At 48.3% G+C, this 16,881-nt stretch overlaps 2 protein-coding genes and 1 pseudogene across 2 annotated transcripts; 2 read left to right on the top strand and 1 right to left on the bottom strand.

Moving 5' to 3' along the window:
• The first annotated feature begins 1,035 nt into the window (after positions 1 to 1,035).
• Positions 1,036 to 2,451, top strand: LOC123099407 (1,4-dihydroxy-2-naphthoyl-CoA thioesterase 1). Its single transcript, XM_044521572.1, has 3 exons — positions 1,036 to 1,340; positions 1,469 to 1,660; positions 2,128 to 2,451. The coding sequence occupies exons 1-3, from the start codon at positions 1,203 to 1,205 to the stop codon at positions 2,278 to 2,280; spliced, it is 483 nt and encodes a 160-aa protein (XP_044377507.1). The 5' UTR covers positions 1,036 to 1,202; the 3' UTR covers positions 2,281 to 2,451.
• A 4,073-nt stretch (positions 2,452 to 6,524) lies between these two features.
• Positions 6,525 to 11,217, top strand: LOC123096569 (receptor-like serine/threonine-protein kinase SD1-8). Its single transcript, XM_044518339.1, has 8 exons — positions 6,525 to 6,653; positions 7,439 to 8,885; positions 9,448 to 9,567; positions 9,671 to 9,798; positions 9,935 to 10,148; positions 10,234 to 10,471; positions 10,604 to 10,736; positions 10,906 to 11,217. Exons 1-8 carry the CDS (start codon positions 6,525 to 6,527, stop codon positions 11,215 to 11,217), a joined length of 2,721 nt encoding a protein of 906 aa, XP_044374274.1.
• A 1,294-nt stretch (positions 11,218 to 12,511) lies between these two features.
• LOC123099406 (receptor-like serine/threonine-protein kinase SD1-7) lies at positions 12,512 to 16,651 on the bottom strand (annotated as a pseudogene).
• Between the last annotated feature and the right edge of the window lie 230 nt (positions 16,652 to 16,881).

The raw sequence follows: 16,881 nt of genomic DNA, 5'->3' as shown, positions 1-16,881 counted from the left end.
TCGCCAAATTCTCCCAGCCTCGACCGTGCCAGTCACGCTCAGCTATACTAATAACTTTCAAAAAGTCCATACATACACGACCCTGACCCATTCCTCACCCGCGAGCACACACACACGTGCGCGCGCGTGCATAGAACCCGCACCTAGACCTTCCCCCTACCACGCCTCGGCTAGTCAGCCATGGGGAACGCCACGACCTCGGCGAGCAAGAAGACAGCGGAGCTGGACGCGCTGCTCCACACCCTTGACTTCGAGATCGAAGAGGTCTCACCGTCACGGCTCACCGGCCGCCTCGTCGTCATGGAGACATGCTGCTAGGTTCTTAATTCTTTCAACTAGTGCTATCTCTAAGCAATAATACCACCTACTATGTACGACTATGCCAATACATTATTGATTGATTGACACCTAATTCTCCACTTTTCATATGTCTATATATCCCCCTCTCCGCGTCCAAACATGTAGCACCAGAAAAACCAAAAAAGGAGAACGAAAGAGAAACACAATTAGAGAAAAAGAATTGATGATCACAATAAAAGAGACGAGAGTCACATCACCAAATGTATCCATTGTCTTCATTTGTTCATGCTAGCTTAAGGATGGAAGGCATCGGGGAATGGGTTTCTCCACCATCATCCTAAGCTGGACTAAATTATGGTTTCCTCATCGAATTCCCTTGCAATGCAGTGTAGGTGATGGAGTTGTTTTTGGGCTCGTCAACACAATCGAGTATCACTAGGTCTTCAATAGGCGTTGTGTGAGTGCATTCGTGTGATGGTGTGAGTGCATGCATGTGTATCTGTATTCGATATTTCTAAAAAAGAAATCGTGGGTAAGAGCATCTATAGCGGACCCCCTACTTCCCCCTCAATCATCCAAAACGCACATCTGGGCATTGACCGGGCGCGTTTGTGGATGTTTGAGGGACGAAATTTATACATTGTGGATGTAGATGCTCTTAAGCGGGGTGTTCTATCTGGTGGGGTTGGCTCGAAAAAATGAATTCTTCCTGTCTTGATCGTGCCAGTCACTCTCAGCTAAACTTTTCGAAGGCCATACATACATACATACGCGCCGCTGACCCATTCGCAGTTTCCCACTGGCCACCACACGCGCGCGCACACGTGCACGGCACCCGCACCTTCCCTTCCCCCGACCGCGCCTCGGCTCGGCCAGTCAACCCAACGAACCCCGGCGGCGCCATGGGCGACGCCACGGCCCCGGCGGGCAGCAAGACGGCGGAGCTGGACGCACCGCTCAGCGCCCTCGGCTTCGAGATCGAGGAGGTCTCGCCGTCGCGTCTCACCGGCCGCCTTGTCGTCACGGACACCTGCTGCCAGGTCCGTTCTCCTCTCTTGCAGCCATCGATCAGCGAGTCCCCTCGCGAGCTTTTTTTGGTTTCTTTTGTGCGTGTACCGAAACTGAAAGAAGCCGCGTGTGCTTGCTCTCGTGGCCGGCCGGCCGGCAGCCGTTCAAGGTGCTCCACGGCGGCGTGTCGGCGCTCATCGCGGAGGGCCTGGCAAGCATGGGCGCGCACATGGCGTCGGGCTACCGCCGCGTCGCCGGCATGCAGCTCAGCATCAACCACTTCCGGAGCGCCGCCGCCGGCGACACCGTCCTCGCGCGCGCCGTCCCCATCCACATCGGCCGCTCCACCCAGGTTATATTATTTCGCTTCCCCCTGCTATTTCCTCTGTTTTTTCTGTATGTAACTATTGCTTAGTCCAACCACTAGGAATTGTCAACATCTTCTCTAGCAATTTCGGGTGGATTCCCTTCGATTCCATTGTGTTTTTACTGAACCAACTGATTATGCTTTTTTTTTACTGAAGCATGCTGTATGCTACAGATATTATACTGTATTTCATTGATACTCTGAAACAACTGTCAGAATTCCACTTCATGTTAGTATCAAGTATGGTAGTTTGGCAGTGTAATTAACGTGGCTGGCATAAACAACCCGCAACTTGTTCTGTGGTGTTTAAGAGGAGAATAATGCGACATATCCTGATCTCACTGACATTGAAGGAATTGTTAAAGCTATCTTCCATAGATGCGTATCGCTATCAAATCTGAATGATGAAAGGATGCTAGAAATTAATAGTTGCTGCTGGAATGGGTTTGAAGGTATGGGAGGTGAAGCTATGGAAGATGGATGCATCCACACAGGGGGAAGGGCCTCAAATCGCCGAGGCAAGGGTCACGCTCCTCTGTAATCTACCCGTGCCGGATGAGATGAAAAGTGCGGGAGAATCCCTTAGAAAATACTCTAAACTGTAAAACTCGGGACAAATTAAGCTTGACATGGGATGATCCATTGATATGTGATTCTGTGAAAAAATATTCTTGTAAGCTTCTTACTTTTCGCTTGTGTGAACACTGATGGATCAACTCGGCAGAAACAATCTTCCTGTGTGTGGTTGATGAACCTCACTATCCAGCAATTACTAATTTCGAATGTGCTTCCATTTTGTATTTATTCATCATTCCAGTATATATATTAAAGGGCCTTTGAGCCAATAAAATTCACCCTTTGTCAACAAAAATATATTAAAGGGCCTACTATGTAAAGGGCTATACCATAAATACCAGGTCCCCTTTTCCCTGTCTTCCCAGTCTTGGTTATAAAGTCTCGTAAAGGAACATAAGAGATCAACAGACATTAAGAAAAGATACACAATGTGCACAAAAGTCTGTACCGCTTTTCTTTGTTTCACAAAATCGGAATTTGAATAGTTTGATCTTAAAATACTACGCAAGAAATGGGCCATACAATGTTCACATATACGCTTAGATATCAAATTTGACTGTTGGAAATACTCTTAGATATCTCTTTCTTAGTGACTGTAAGATAAGTAGCAGAGTAACGGACATGACATAAATAAACTGCAGGTTCTGTTCGCTTAAGAGAAAGTAACGCAAAATAAAATTTTGCTCTCGAGATGAAACACCCGAAAATTTTATCCGTGAGCTCATCAGCACTGACGGAGCTGTTAAAACTACTTTCTTTAGGCGCTTATCCCTATGAAATCACATAGAATAAATTATGTGTCCTTTTAGAACGTTTAAACCATTGCTGAAATTAAGCAGCCGTATTTTGCAGTAACACGAAAGTATAAGGAAAAGGGAAATAGTAATCATATATACCTTTTGTATTTGGATTTATTCCTTTTACAGATATATGCAGATCTGTTGGCATTTTTAAATGGTGTACGACTGTGCGTCAATGCCGGGTCCACTTGTCCATATATACATACGCCTTTCTTCCCATCTTGGCTACATATATTGTTCACTGAGAACATAGGAAAGGAACAAAATTGTAGGGTACAACAAAGACATCAGGTGTGGAAATTGTATTTCATGGTTTTTCCATTTCACGTCATTTCTGTCGGCATAAGGATGAGAGGTATCAGGAAAAGGATTTCCATTCTGCTAGAGAGTGAAGGTGCGCAACAATCTAAATCGTGTTTCTTTATTTCGGGAACTTTGCATATCATATTGCATTAGTTTGAACATGGAAACGAAAATGAAGGTACCTAAAAATTACTATCTTACTCAGACATTTGGACTGATGCTGGATAGACCGCAACTCAGACATTTGGCGTGCAGGTTCACAGGAAGTTTGAGCACCGGGTGATTGCTTTGGTCCTGGGGCAACCACTTTTCAAGGACAAGTCATGTTTGGTGCATCGCTGTATTCACCATTTAATTCAGTTGCTACGTATTGGCGGGAGCCACATATTTCAGTGTCTTGGCGATCAGTTCCTTGTACGCGCTTAATCTATCTTTTAATTTGCAATGGTCTTGCTGTTTTCCTTCACTCTTTTTCTGAAGTCTTGTTTAAGCTTTTCGTGTGGATTCCCTTTGATTCCAATTTCTTCTGCTAGCATTTACTTATGTCAGCGAAAAACTTCCTTCATGTGGAAGCATATGGCCGATACGATGGTTGTTATTACATAAGGTCCCGCTTGGGACTACAGTGCAGTACAGTGTTATTTCACTGGTGTAAACTGGACAATCACAAATCAATAGACTAAAGTTAGCACTCAACCAAGGAACCGGTCCATACATCTCTAGCAACACCAGATCAACAACTGAACCGTGCGTCCAGTCATAGAGTCGGCTTCAATAATTACAAGAATTGGAAAAATAATTGATTCCAGACGTCAAAGTTCGATTGCTAAACATACAAAGATATCAACTGACTGGTCTTAAACCGGCTACATGATAGCCTTGGTGCATGTCTTGATGCCCACATTCTCCTGACGAGCGTTTGCAATTGCTCATCACCATTCTTTGGTGTTCGGCACAAACTAATGCATATACTGTTTTGTTGTGGTACACTATGGAGTTTATCTGCTCGATGATGCTGCTCTAGAGTTTGGGAGATGGCGCCCTCTTAGAGATGAACCATACAAAGCTATTTAGGTACACTCAAAGGGCCGTGAATCTGGTTAGTGTCCATATGACTTCTGCAAATTTATTGGTCGAGGATGAGCAAAGTTATGACTGTATGTCTTGGACTTCAGTATAACATGTTGAACTGATAATATATCTATACTAAGTAATTGTTAGTAAAAAATACATATTAGTCTATGTGTATCACTACTGCAATTTCCAGGTTTCCTTAGTTCTTGGAAAACTCGGGGAAAGTCAGTTCCAACTCGGCAAAGCATTAGTGTTGAAATTGCAATTTCAGGGTATTTAAAAATCTCTTTGGCAAAAATATCTGAAACTTACCATAATGATCACTATATTAGTGTTGATTTTACAATAGTTTTTTCAAATTTTTTAGACACTTTCATTTTTTTGGACAAAAAAGGGCTGGAATTGAACTTTTAGGGTATTTTTTAATTTGTTAGGCAAAAATATCTGGAATGATCACTATATTAGTGTTGATGTTACATATTTTTCACATTTTTCTGGGCACTTTTTTTTTACAAAACTTGACAAAAAAGTTGACTAAGATAACTGATTCGACAATCAACGAGTCAAAGCCGGCTTACTCGGTGAAAATTGGTTCCAGGAGCGTGGAAGGTTGAATCTTAGACGTTTTCGATAGTACATGGTTGAATCTTAGACGGTTTCAGTGTTCAAGGTCTTAGCCAAACGGACTTCACTCGAGACTCAACTATGAGGAAAAGATTGTTGAGCCAAGAGTGAAAGTTGTGTCTGTGGCATTTTGGTTGTCTTCATTTGCGCTTGCATCATTGTGGAACATAGGAAAGGAACAAAAAGTAGGGCACAACAAAGATATAAGGTGTGGAAATTGTATTTCATGGTCTTCCCATTTCACTTCATTTCTGTCGGCATAAGGATGAGAGGTATCAAGAAAAGAATTCCCATTCTGCCAGAGAGTGAAGGTTCGTAACAATCTAAATCGTGTTTCTTTATTTGGGGAACTTTGCATATCATATTGCATTAGTTTGAACATGGAAACGAAAATGAAGGTACCTAAAATTTACTATCTTACTACAATCCTATTTCCATCTTGTCCACATGCCATCCAACACCAGGTGAGGAAGCATGTAAGACAACCCTCCTAGAACTCACGAGGTAAATTATTGTGGACGGGGATAAGATAAATAAGAAAGACGAAGCAAAATCAACACATATTGGTAAACGGTTTTACCTCGACCTAGTGGTAAGTTTTTAGATTTGTATCAATGATAATTATTTCACATGAGTTCTATGTCCTGGAAGGTCTCGCAAAGGGTTTTACCTCGACCTAGTGTTATTTTTTTAGATTTGAGTCAATGATAATTATTTCACATGATTTCTATGCCTTTTCTTCTAAAACTATATTTCTGACGCCTTGAAGGTGTTGGTTCTTCTTCTACCTTTGATATGTTTATGGGAGCCACAGATGAAGGAAATAATTGATTTGGTACTCTTTTGTATCCCACCATTATTATTATTATTATTATTATTATTATTATTATTATTATTATTATTATTTATAGTTATTTTATGTTTTATCTATGTTGTCGGGTCGTTAACCATTGAGTTTAAACTCTAGATTTATTGAGCAATTGAGATTTAGTTTGTTTGTTTACGAATGGGTTTAATTTTGGGGAATGTTACGAGGTATTTTTGGGTACTTATAACTCAAGATTCATCTATGTTTTGAGGGGGAAATGGGCCCGGGGTTTGCTTCAATCCTGGCTTCGCCACTGGTCCCGACGAGCGCCCGCGCCCGGCTCTTGGAGATCAATCGCCGACGACGTTAGCTCCCGGCACATCTCGTCGACGACTGAAGGTACGACGTGGACTCGCCCCTTTGGGATACCTCGTTCCGGGATGAGAACTACGTGTGGCGGCCGTGCTCATAGCCCGTCACCAGTGCACACCTCGTAAGCGTCCTCCCAACCCTCCCCGTGCGCGCAGGCGCCCTCGCTACCCCCATTACGACCACATCAACCGATGACGGCCGAAGAGGAGGAGCCAATGAGGAAGGTGCTCGAGGACTCGAGAGGGAGTACGAGCGGAGCCAACGGGAGCAGTGGGACGACCTTTAGGTTCAGATGGCACTGTCAGCCGCCGGTGACGTCACCATCCCGAAGCTCGAGGGGATGGAGGAGTCGGACGACGCGGAGCCGCGGTGGAACACGGCGGCGGTGGCCAGTCGAGAATGTGGACTTCGATCGTGCTGTGTACGCCGGAGTTGGTGTCAACGCCGGTCGTGTGGGTTGGTGCTGATACATGGTCACCGCCCCGCGTGCCACTAACGCCCCGTTGGAGTGTAGCCGCCGTAGGCGCCACCAGCCCATCTATGGTAGTCGCCTCCTTTCATCGACCTTAGCACGGGCGAAGGAGACGGCGACGACGGCATCCAGTGAACACGGCAGTCAGGATGGCGGCAACGGCCATTCTAGGGTTTCTTTTGGAGTTTAAGTTCATTTTTTTTAATGTTTTAAGTTTAATGCATGTGAACCGTTCGGCCGTGCATTGAACGTAATATATAGTCATCATTTTAAATTTAGTTGCTTTATTATGTCTTTTTTAGATTTGAATTTAAGTTTAAATCCGGATGCTTTTGTCAAATGTGTCGGGTCGTTGGGTGCGATGACCGGCGGACGACCGCAAACGGACACTCATGTCCGTTTTACCCCCGCAAACGAACCAGACAAAACGGATGTTCATTTACCGTCGGGCGTTGGAGTTTTGTTTTTAACACCAATACAGACGCAAGCGCTCATACATACGCGCATACACGCATCTCTATGAATGCACATAGGCACACTCTACCACTATTAGCACCTCCGAGAGACTGAGCCGGCATGTCATCTTTAAATTTATAAAGTCACCGTAGGCGCCTCGTCGTCGACAGGGACGTCTCCTCTCACGAAAAGCGCATCGCCGAAAATCCTAAAATAAATCCAGAAATAATGCGAGCACGAAGACTTGAACCCTGATCCCTCTAATCATTCAACCACAGGTTGGCTCGCGTCTGGCGTTGGAGTTGGCCCAAGGTTCAGCGTACACCTGGCAGCCGGACCAGTTCCAGCGTGAAATGGTCAAATCACGATATCACCAAGGTTCAGTGCTGAGCGACTTGTTGATTGCTACATTCCTCTACTCTCGGCGAAGCTACGACGCGCGCAAGACCATGAGGCCGAGCCAGAGGCGCCACCGGCTCCCGCTCGCTTTTCTGTCTGTGCTGCTTCTCACATCCTCGGCCGTCGCCGACAGCACCTTGACGCAGGGGACGGCCATCGGCGGCGACCAGAGGCTGGCCTCGCCGGGCGGCGTCTTCCAACTCGGCCTCTTCTCCGTCGCCAACAACACCAGGTGGTTTCTCGGCATATGGCTCACTGCCTCCCCGGCCGGCGTCGTCTGGGTCGCCAACCGCGATCGCCCGCTCAACGCCTCGTCCTCCGGCATAGTCGCGCTCAGCGGCCGAGGGGACCTCGTGCTCCTCGACGCCGCGAGCAATAACGAAACCATCTGGTCCTCGTCCAGCTCCTCCTCGGCGGCGGCGTCGGTGGCGCAGCTCCGCGACGACGGCAACCTGGTGCTCGCGGACGCGGCCGACGTCGCGGTGTGGCAAAGCTTCGACCACCCGACCAACACGTTCCTCTCCGGGTCGCGGGCCGGGCAGGACCTCCGGACGGGCGTCGTGTGGTCCGCCTCGTCGTGGCGCAGCGCCGACGACCCGTCGCCCGGCGACTTCCGGTACGTGATGGACACTCGGGGCTCGCCGGAGCTGCACGTCTGGAGGAATGGAAGCAAGAGGTACCGGACGGGCCCGTGGAACGGGCTGCGGTTCAGCGGCTGCCCGGACATGACCACCTTCGAGGACCTGGTAGAGTTCCGGTTCACCCACACCGCCGACGAGGTCTCCTTCGTGTACCGCGACCGCGTCGGCTCTCCGGTGTCCCGCCTCGTCCTGAACGAGTCCGGCGCGATGCAGCGCATGGTCTGGGACGGCGCGTTGTGGCGGGTCTTCTGGTCAGGGCCGAGGGACCAGTGCGACATCTACGGCGCGTGTGGCCCGTTCGGCGTGTGCAACGCGGTCGGCGCCGTCATGTGCGGCTGCATCAAGGGTTTCATCCCGAGTTCGCCGGCGGAGTGGCGCATGCGGAACGCGTCCGGCGGGTGCGCCCGCAGCACGGTGCTGCAGTGCGGGGGCGGCGACGGGTTCTACACCCTGCGCGGCGTGAAACTGCCGGAGACGCATGGCAGCAGCGTGGACGCCGGCGCATCGCTCGCGGAGTGCGGCCGGAGGTGCTCGTCCAACTGCTCTTGCACGGCGTACGCCGCGTCGGACATTCGAGGTGGCGGGACCGGGTGCATACAGTGGTTCGGCGAGCTGATGGACACGCGCTTCGTCGACGACGGCCAGGATTTATTCGTCAGGCTGGCAATGTCTGACCTTCATCTAGGTAATTAAACACTCTACTCTCTCTTTACGAAAATGTGCAGTAGAATGGTAGGGGTCCTTTTACGAAAATGACACGACTTTTTTCACATACATTACATGCAAATAGGTTGGTCAGAAATAACAGATGACAAACACACCATCGTCGTGAAATGGTAGGAGTAGAGATATTATAACTCCTTTAGCTTACTTCAGTACCGATTAGACAAAAAAAATTATGTTGTAACTTTCAATTGAAGTCATGAAATTAGACTTTTTGAGTTGCCAATTAGACAGAAACAATTCACGCTGTAACTTTCGATTGCAGTCATAAAATCAGACTTTTTAAGTTACCAGTTACACAAAAACAATTCATGTTGTAACTTTTGGTTGAAGTCAAGAAATCAGACTTTTTGTTCATTAACAGAATGATATTTTCAGTGCCAGGAGATAAGGACCTTGTCAATCTTATGCCATGACAAAGATGCCAAGCTCACACATTACGATGCACCTTATACTAGTATAATAATGGCTTAAGGAGTACACAATTTTCGTGCCTTTACACTGGACATGCATCTTAATTTCAGAGACAACCAAGACCAGCAAGCTCGTCGTGATCATCGCCGCGGTGATAACAGCATTTGCATTGCTTCTGCTATCGCTTGGCCTCGTGATCTGGAGAAAGATCCGGCAGCGCAGTAAGCAAGGTGAGTTGCCTTCCTTGGTGAGTTTGTTTCAGGAGGATAGCCTGAAACTACTACTTGCTCTATCAGCTGCTCATGTATTGTTGCTTCCTTCTCCATTTTTTAGTTACCAACTTTGATGACATGGTGAGAGGCGAGTGTCCGACGTACCATCTCGAAACCCTTAGAGACGCCACCGACGGATTCTGCCCCAAAAATGAAATAGGGCGCGGCGGCTTCGGCATTGTTTACAAGGTGATAATGCTTGTAAAATCCATGTGAAATCAGACTGAAAATTTCCTATGCTCGTATGGACAACATGCGGATAGTGCTCGCCATGTTGTACTTGTATGACAAATGTCTCATTGATTACCTGAATTTTCTTTCTCAGGGTCAAATGGAAGATGGCCAGGAAGTCGCGGTGAAGAAGCTATCAGCAGGAAACAGTGTGCAAGGTCTGAAGGAGTTCAAGAATGAGGTGGACCTGATCGCCAAGCTGCAACACCGTAACCTCGTACGCCTGCTCGGTTGCTGCATCCACTGCTCCGAGAGGATATTGGTCTATGAGTACATGAGCAACAAGAGCTTGGACACTTTCATTTTTGGTATGTATGACGTGTCTGGCTAACTGCAGTATACCAGTTACTACCATTTATGATGAGAAATTCAATTGTGTAAATTTGCCAACAGATCCAAGGAAGCGCGCTGACTTGAGCTGGAGAACTAGGATGGACATCATCTTCGGTGTTGCAAGAGGGCTTCTCTACCTTCACCAGGACTCGAGGCACACGATGATCCACCGAGATCTCAAGGCGGCCAACGTTCTCCTCGATCAGGAGATGGTGGCCAAGATATCGGATTTTGGAATCGCCAAGTTGTTCAGCAGCATCGGCGACCATCAGGTCACGGAAAGGATTGTTGGGACATAGTAAGAACTGCAAACCTTATATAACACAAACAGTGGAAAAGTATTATAGTTACGTCGACTCTTTGTTTCTTTTCAAGTGTGCCCATGATGGATTCCCTAACTGATTTTTATGCTGCCCGTGTGTGGCTGCAGTGGTTACATGTCACCCGAATATGCGATGGACGGCATGGTATCGTTCATGCAGGACGTGTACAGCTTCGGTGTGCTGTTGCTGGAGATCATTAGTGGCAGGCGGAACCAACGAAGTTTCAACCTCATTGCTCATGTAAGCAGTCGATTGCCTCTTGCAATTGAATTCAAAATAGTCAAAATGAGTCTTGTGCGAGTTTATAAATTCATCCGATGTCAAAATACCATGCCAAGATGACCAAAGTCCCAACCCCGTTTGTTTGAATCCCACAATGGCATTGACAAGCATAATAATCTTTTTGCAGGCATGGGGGCTATTTGAAGAAAACAAGAGCCTCGAGCTCCTTGACCCAGCCGTGCGGGACGGCTGTAGCCCGAGGGAGCTAGAGCAGGCCACGACGTGCATCCAGGTAGGGTTACTGTGCGTTCAGGAGAGCCCGAGCCAACGACCGCAAATGGCTGCCATAATACCCATGCTGTCGCACCAACAGGCGCCGGGACGGCCTCTTCGGCCGGTGGTTTGCATGCCTGTGAGCTCTCTGGTGGACCTTCTAGGCGTGCAGGAGGACACGTCCGGCAATGCTGAGCTGACCATCACAAACCTTGAAGGCCGGTAGGATGGCTCTAGGGCAAGCTAGAGCCAAATATTGGAGACGTTACTTACAATTTCTCATGCCATTGGGTAGGACACGTGCATGCACCCCAAAAACGTAATGATTGTACAAGTCACAATTCACGCAAGCATACACGCTATATGTATATGGTTCAATGCTATGTGGCTGTGTAGGTTTTTTTTTAACATGTGTTTGTAGTATTTTACGACATCACATACCACCCACCTGGCCTCCTCATAAGCTGACCTCTTTGCCTTAGCAATGTGGGACTGAACCTTTGTGTTGGTCAATGCTTTGGATTTTCAGAAATTTTAGACTCATGCACACATGGGCCATCCTATCACTTCAATGAAACGGGTGGAACTTGTGTGAGGTTCTTTGTTGTTGAACACAGGAAGCAAGCTTGCTCGAGCTGAACTTCTGCCAGTGCTGGTTTCGGCTAGGTATATCCCCAACCTTAAACGTGGTTGATCTCTTGAGAGGATCGGTCAATGGTCCATTTTAACGCCAACCTTAAACAAAGGAAACGTTTAGCCCCCAGTACTTTTGTGAGTACTGTTACTATTGGTTTTCGTGTAGTACTCAAGATTCAAGAGCATGTGCATTTTTTCTGCATCCTCCCTCGGCCAACTTCACTGCGGCCTTTTGACATATAACAAAATTAAGCAAATGCTAGAGCCCCATTACAAATAGTAAATACATGAGGTTGTAGTAGTATCTATCCATCTTCCCGAGAGATCAATCACATCATCAAGAGAACAAGCTTAGCTAGAAAATGGTCCATTGACAGATCTTCTCGAGAGATCAGCCACGTTTAAGGTTGAGCATACACCTGGCCGAAACAAGCAGTCGCGGAAGTTCAGCTCGAGCACGCTTGCCTTCTGCTTTCAACAACAAAGAATATCACAAAAGTTTCATCTGTTTCATTGAAGTGATATGATGGCCCATGTGTGCATGAGAACCACCCTAAAATTTCTGAAATTCCAAAACGATTCCCAACATAAGGTTCAGTCACACATTGCTAAAGCAAGGAGGTAGAGATCAACTTATAAGGTGGCCAGGTGGGTCTCATGTGATGTTGTAAAATACTAAAAACACATGTTTCAGAAAACTAATAGTACAAACCCACATAGTATTGAACCACGTACACATAGGCCCTGTTCGGAGTCACTCCCGCTCCTAAAAATACGAGGAGCTGGAGCATCTGTTTCCCAGCTCTATGCCTTTTGACTCCAGCTCCAGGAGCGGAGTGGTGGAGCGGTGGGCTCTGAACAGGGTCATAGTGTGTGTGGTCGCCTGAATTGCAACATGTACAGTCATTATGTTCTTGGCGTGCATGCACGTGTCCTACCCAATAACATTGAGAAAGTCATCAGTAACGTCTTCAATCTTTGGTTCCAGCTTGCCTTGCATCCAGCCTATCGTCCTTCAAGGTTTGTGATGGTCAGCTCAACTTTGCCGGATGTGTCCTCCTGCACGTTGAGAAGGTCCGCAAGAGTGCTCACGGGCATGCATACCACCGGCCGAAGTGGTCGTTCCAACGCCTGTTGGTGCGACATCATGGGTATTACGGCAGCCATTTGCGGACGTTGGCTCGGGCTCTCCTGAACACATAGTAGCCCTACTTGGATGCACGTCGCGACCTGCTCTAGCTCCGTCAGGCTGCAGCCATTGCACATGGCTGGGTCAAGGAGCTCGAAGCTCTTGTTTTCCTCAAATAACATCCATGCCTGCAAAAAGGTTATTATGCTTGTTAATATCACTGTGGAATTCAACGCGATTCCATCATGATGTGTTCCTTGGTTCAAAAAATGGGGTTGGGACTTTGGCCGTCTAGGCACGCTATTTCGAGTTCGTGTGAAATTTATAAAATCACACAAAACTCATTTTGACGGTTTCTATTTAGTTGCAGGAGGTAATTCAGTACTTACATGAGCTATGAGGTTGAAACTCCGTTGGTTCCTCCTGCCACTGATGATCTCTAGCAACAGCACACCGAAGCTGTACACGTCTTGCATGAACGAAACCATTCCGTCCATGGCGTACTCTGGTGACATGTAACCGCTGCCGCCACACACGGGCAGCATAAAAATCAGTTAGGGAATCCATCATGGGCACACTTGAAAAGAAACAAAGAGTCGACGTAACTATAATACTTTTCCACTGTTTGTGTTATATAAGGTTTGCAGTTCTTACTATGTCCCAACAATCCTTTCCGTGACCTGATGGTCGCCGATGCTGCTGAACAACTTGGCGATTCCGAAATCCGATATCTTGGCTACCATCTCCCGATTGAGGAGAACGTTGGCTGCCTTGAGATCTCGGTGGATCATCGTGTGCCTCGAGTCCTGGTGAAGGTAGAGAAGCCCTCTGGCAATGCCGAAGATGATGTCCATCCTAGTCTTCCAGCTCAAGGTGGCGCGTCTCTTCGGATCTGTTAGCGAATTCACACAATTGAATTTCTCATCATAAATGGTAGTAACTGGTATACTGCAGTCAGTCAGACATGTCATACATACCAAAAATGAAGGTGTCCAAGCTCTTGTTGCTCATGTACTCGTAGACTAGTATCCTCTCGGAGTGGTGGATGCAGTAGCCGAGCAGGCGTACGAGGTTGCGGGTGTTGTAGCTTGGCGATCAAGTCCACCTCGTTCTTGAACTCCTTCAGACCTTGCACTCTATTCCCTGCTGACAGCTTCTTCACTGCAATTTCCTGGCCATCTATCATTTGACCCTAACAAAGAAATCCAGTTAATCAATACATTTGTCATGCAAGTACGACAAGACTAGTACTATCCACATGTTGTCTATACGAGCATAGGAAATTTTCAGTCTGATTTCACATGGGTTTTACAAGCATTATCACCTTGTAGACAGTGCCGAAGCCACCACATCCTATTTCATTTTTGGGGCAGAATCCGTCAGTGGCGGCTTTAAGGGTTTCGAGATGGTATGCTGGACACTCGCCTCTCACGATGTCATCAAACTCGGTGACTGGAAAATGGAGCAGGAAGCCATAATACATGAGCAATAGATAGAGCAAGTAGTTTCAGGTTATCCTCCTGAAACGAATTCACCAAGGACTGTTGACTCACCTTGCTTATTCCGCTGCCGGATCTTTCTCCAGATCAGGAGGCCAAGTAATAACAGGAGCAATGCAAATGTTGTTATCACCGCGACGATGACCACGACAAGCTTGTTGGTCTTGGTTGTCTCTGAATTAAGATGCAGACGTAGTGTAAACGCGCGAAAATTGTGTACTCCTTAAGCCATTGTACTAGTATATGGTGCATCATATTGTGTGAGCTTGGCATGTTTGTCATGGCATAGGATTGACAAGGTCCTTACCTCCAGGGACTGAAATATCAATATGTTAATGAACAAAAAGTCTTATTTCTTGACTTCAACCAAAAATTACAACATTATTTTTTGTTTAACTGGTGACTCAAAAAGTCTGATTTCATGACTTCAATTGAAAGTTACAACATGAATTATTTTTGTCTAATTGGTATCTGAAGTTGCGCCAAAGGAGTTAGAATATCCCTACTCCGACCAGTTCGTGATGATGGTGTCATCCATCGTTTTTGACCAAACGTATGTGAAATAAGTTGTGCCATCTTTATAAAAAGACCCCTACCACCCCCACTCCACTCCACGTTTGCAGAAAACCCCTAAGTCTAACCCTACCTCATCCCGATAGATAATATAAATTGATGTAAAAAAAACAGATAATGTGAATGCCATGATTCTGGAACTCGAAATCAACACTTGCGGAATAACATTTTGTTCATGAACAAAAAAGTCTGATTTCATGATTTCAACCGATAGTTACAAGATGATGTTTTAACTGGTAGCTCAAAAAGTCTGATTTCATGACTTCAACCGAAAGATACAACACGTTTTGTTTTGTCGAATTGGTAACTCAAGTCACGGTAAAGAAGTTATCTCTAATCCTAGCAGTTTGTGCTGATAGTGTGTCTGTCATCCATCATTCTGATCATGGGAAATAAGCTATTGCAATTTTTTTTAAAGGCCCCCAACCACTCCCTACCTCATCAGAACAGATAAGATGAATTGATGAAAAAAAACAGATAAGGTGAATAAAATTTGGATGAAATCGATCTGGTTCTAGCGATCCATGCTGAGGAGTGTAGAGGGTTTAATTACCTAGGCGAAGTTCAGACATTGCCAGCTTGACGAACAGATCCTGGCCGTCGTCGCCTAAGCGCGTGTCCATGAGCTCGCCGAACCACTGTATGCACCCAGTCCCGCCACCACGGATGTCCGACGCGGCGTACGCCGTGCAGTAGCAGTTGGACAGGCACCTCCGGCCGCACTCCGCGAGCGAGGCGCCGGCGTCCACGCTGCTGTTGTGCGTCTCCGGCAGCTTCACACCGTGCAGAACGTAGAAACCGTCGTCGCCGCACTGAAGCGGCGTGCTGCGGGCGCACCCGCCGGACGAGTTCCGCATGCGCCACTCCGCCGGCGACCTCGGCAGGAACCCCCTGATGCATCCGCACACCACGGCGCCGACCGCGTTGCACACGCCGAACGGGCCGCACACGCCGTAGACGTCGCACTGGTCCCTCGGCACCGACCAGAAAACGCTCCACGCGAGCGTCGCAGGGTTCCAGACCATGCGCTGCACCTCGCCGGACTCGGTCAGGACCATGCGGGACACCGGCGACCCGACGCGGTCACGGTACACGTACGACACCTCGTCGCCGGTGTGGGTGAACTGGAATTCGACAAGGTCCTCGAAGGTGGTCATGCCCGGGCAGCCGCTGAACCGCACCCCGTTCCACGGGCCCGTGCGGTACGTCTTTCGCCCCTTCCTCCAGACGTGCAGCTCCGGCGAGCCCCGCGTGTCCATCACGTACCGGAAGTCGCCGGTCGACGGGTCGTCGGCGCTGCGCCACGACGAGGCGGACCACACGGCGCCTGTCTGGAGGTCCTGCCCGGCCCACGACCCGGAGAGGAACGTGTCGGTCGGGTGATCGAAGCTTTGCCACTGGACGGCGCCGGCCGCGTCCGCGAGCACCAGGTTGCCATCGTCTTGGAGCCGCGCCACCGCAGCGGCCGAGGAGTTGGACGACCAGATGGTTTCGTTGTTGCTGGCGGCGTCGAGGAGCACGAGGGCCCCTCGCCCGCTGAGCGCGACTATGCCGGAGGACGAGCCGTCGAGCGGGCTATCGCGGTTGGCGACCCAGACGACGGCGTCCGGGGAGGCGGTGAACCATATGCCGAGAAACCACTTGGTGTTGTTGGCGAGGGAGAAGAGGCCGAGCTGGAAGGCGCCGCCGGGCGAGGCCAGCCTCTGGTCGCCGCCGATGGCCCTCTGCTGCGTCAACGTGCTGTCGGCCACCGCCGAGGCTGTGAGAAGCAGCACGGACAGAAAAGCGAGCAAGAGTCGGTGGTGGCCGAGGCTTTGGCTCATGATCTTGTGCGTGCTTCACCGAGAGTATGCGAGGGAACGTAACGGTGGAGTGAGTCTGTGCCCACGTTTTATACAAGAGCAGTTACGGTTTGGGGATTAGGATCGCCGGTCACCGGCTTGGGATTATCGTTAGATCGCTCTTGCACCGGCCGTCTCCTTCACCGTCCACGTACCACACGCATAGAACCTCCCCTGCTCCCGCTTGCAGCGTCACGTCAACTTGTAGCACC

Source organism: Triticum aestivum, chromosome 4D, assembly GCF_018294505.1.
Source record: "Triticum aestivum cultivar Chinese Spring chromosome 4D, IWGSC CS RefSeq v2.1, whole genome shotgun sequence".
Taxonomy (NCBI): domain Eukaryota; kingdom Viridiplantae; phylum Streptophyta; class Magnoliopsida; order Poales; family Poaceae; genus Triticum; species Triticum aestivum.
Note: the sequence above shows the minus strand (reverse complement) of the source record. Positions and strands in the feature narration are given on the sequence as shown.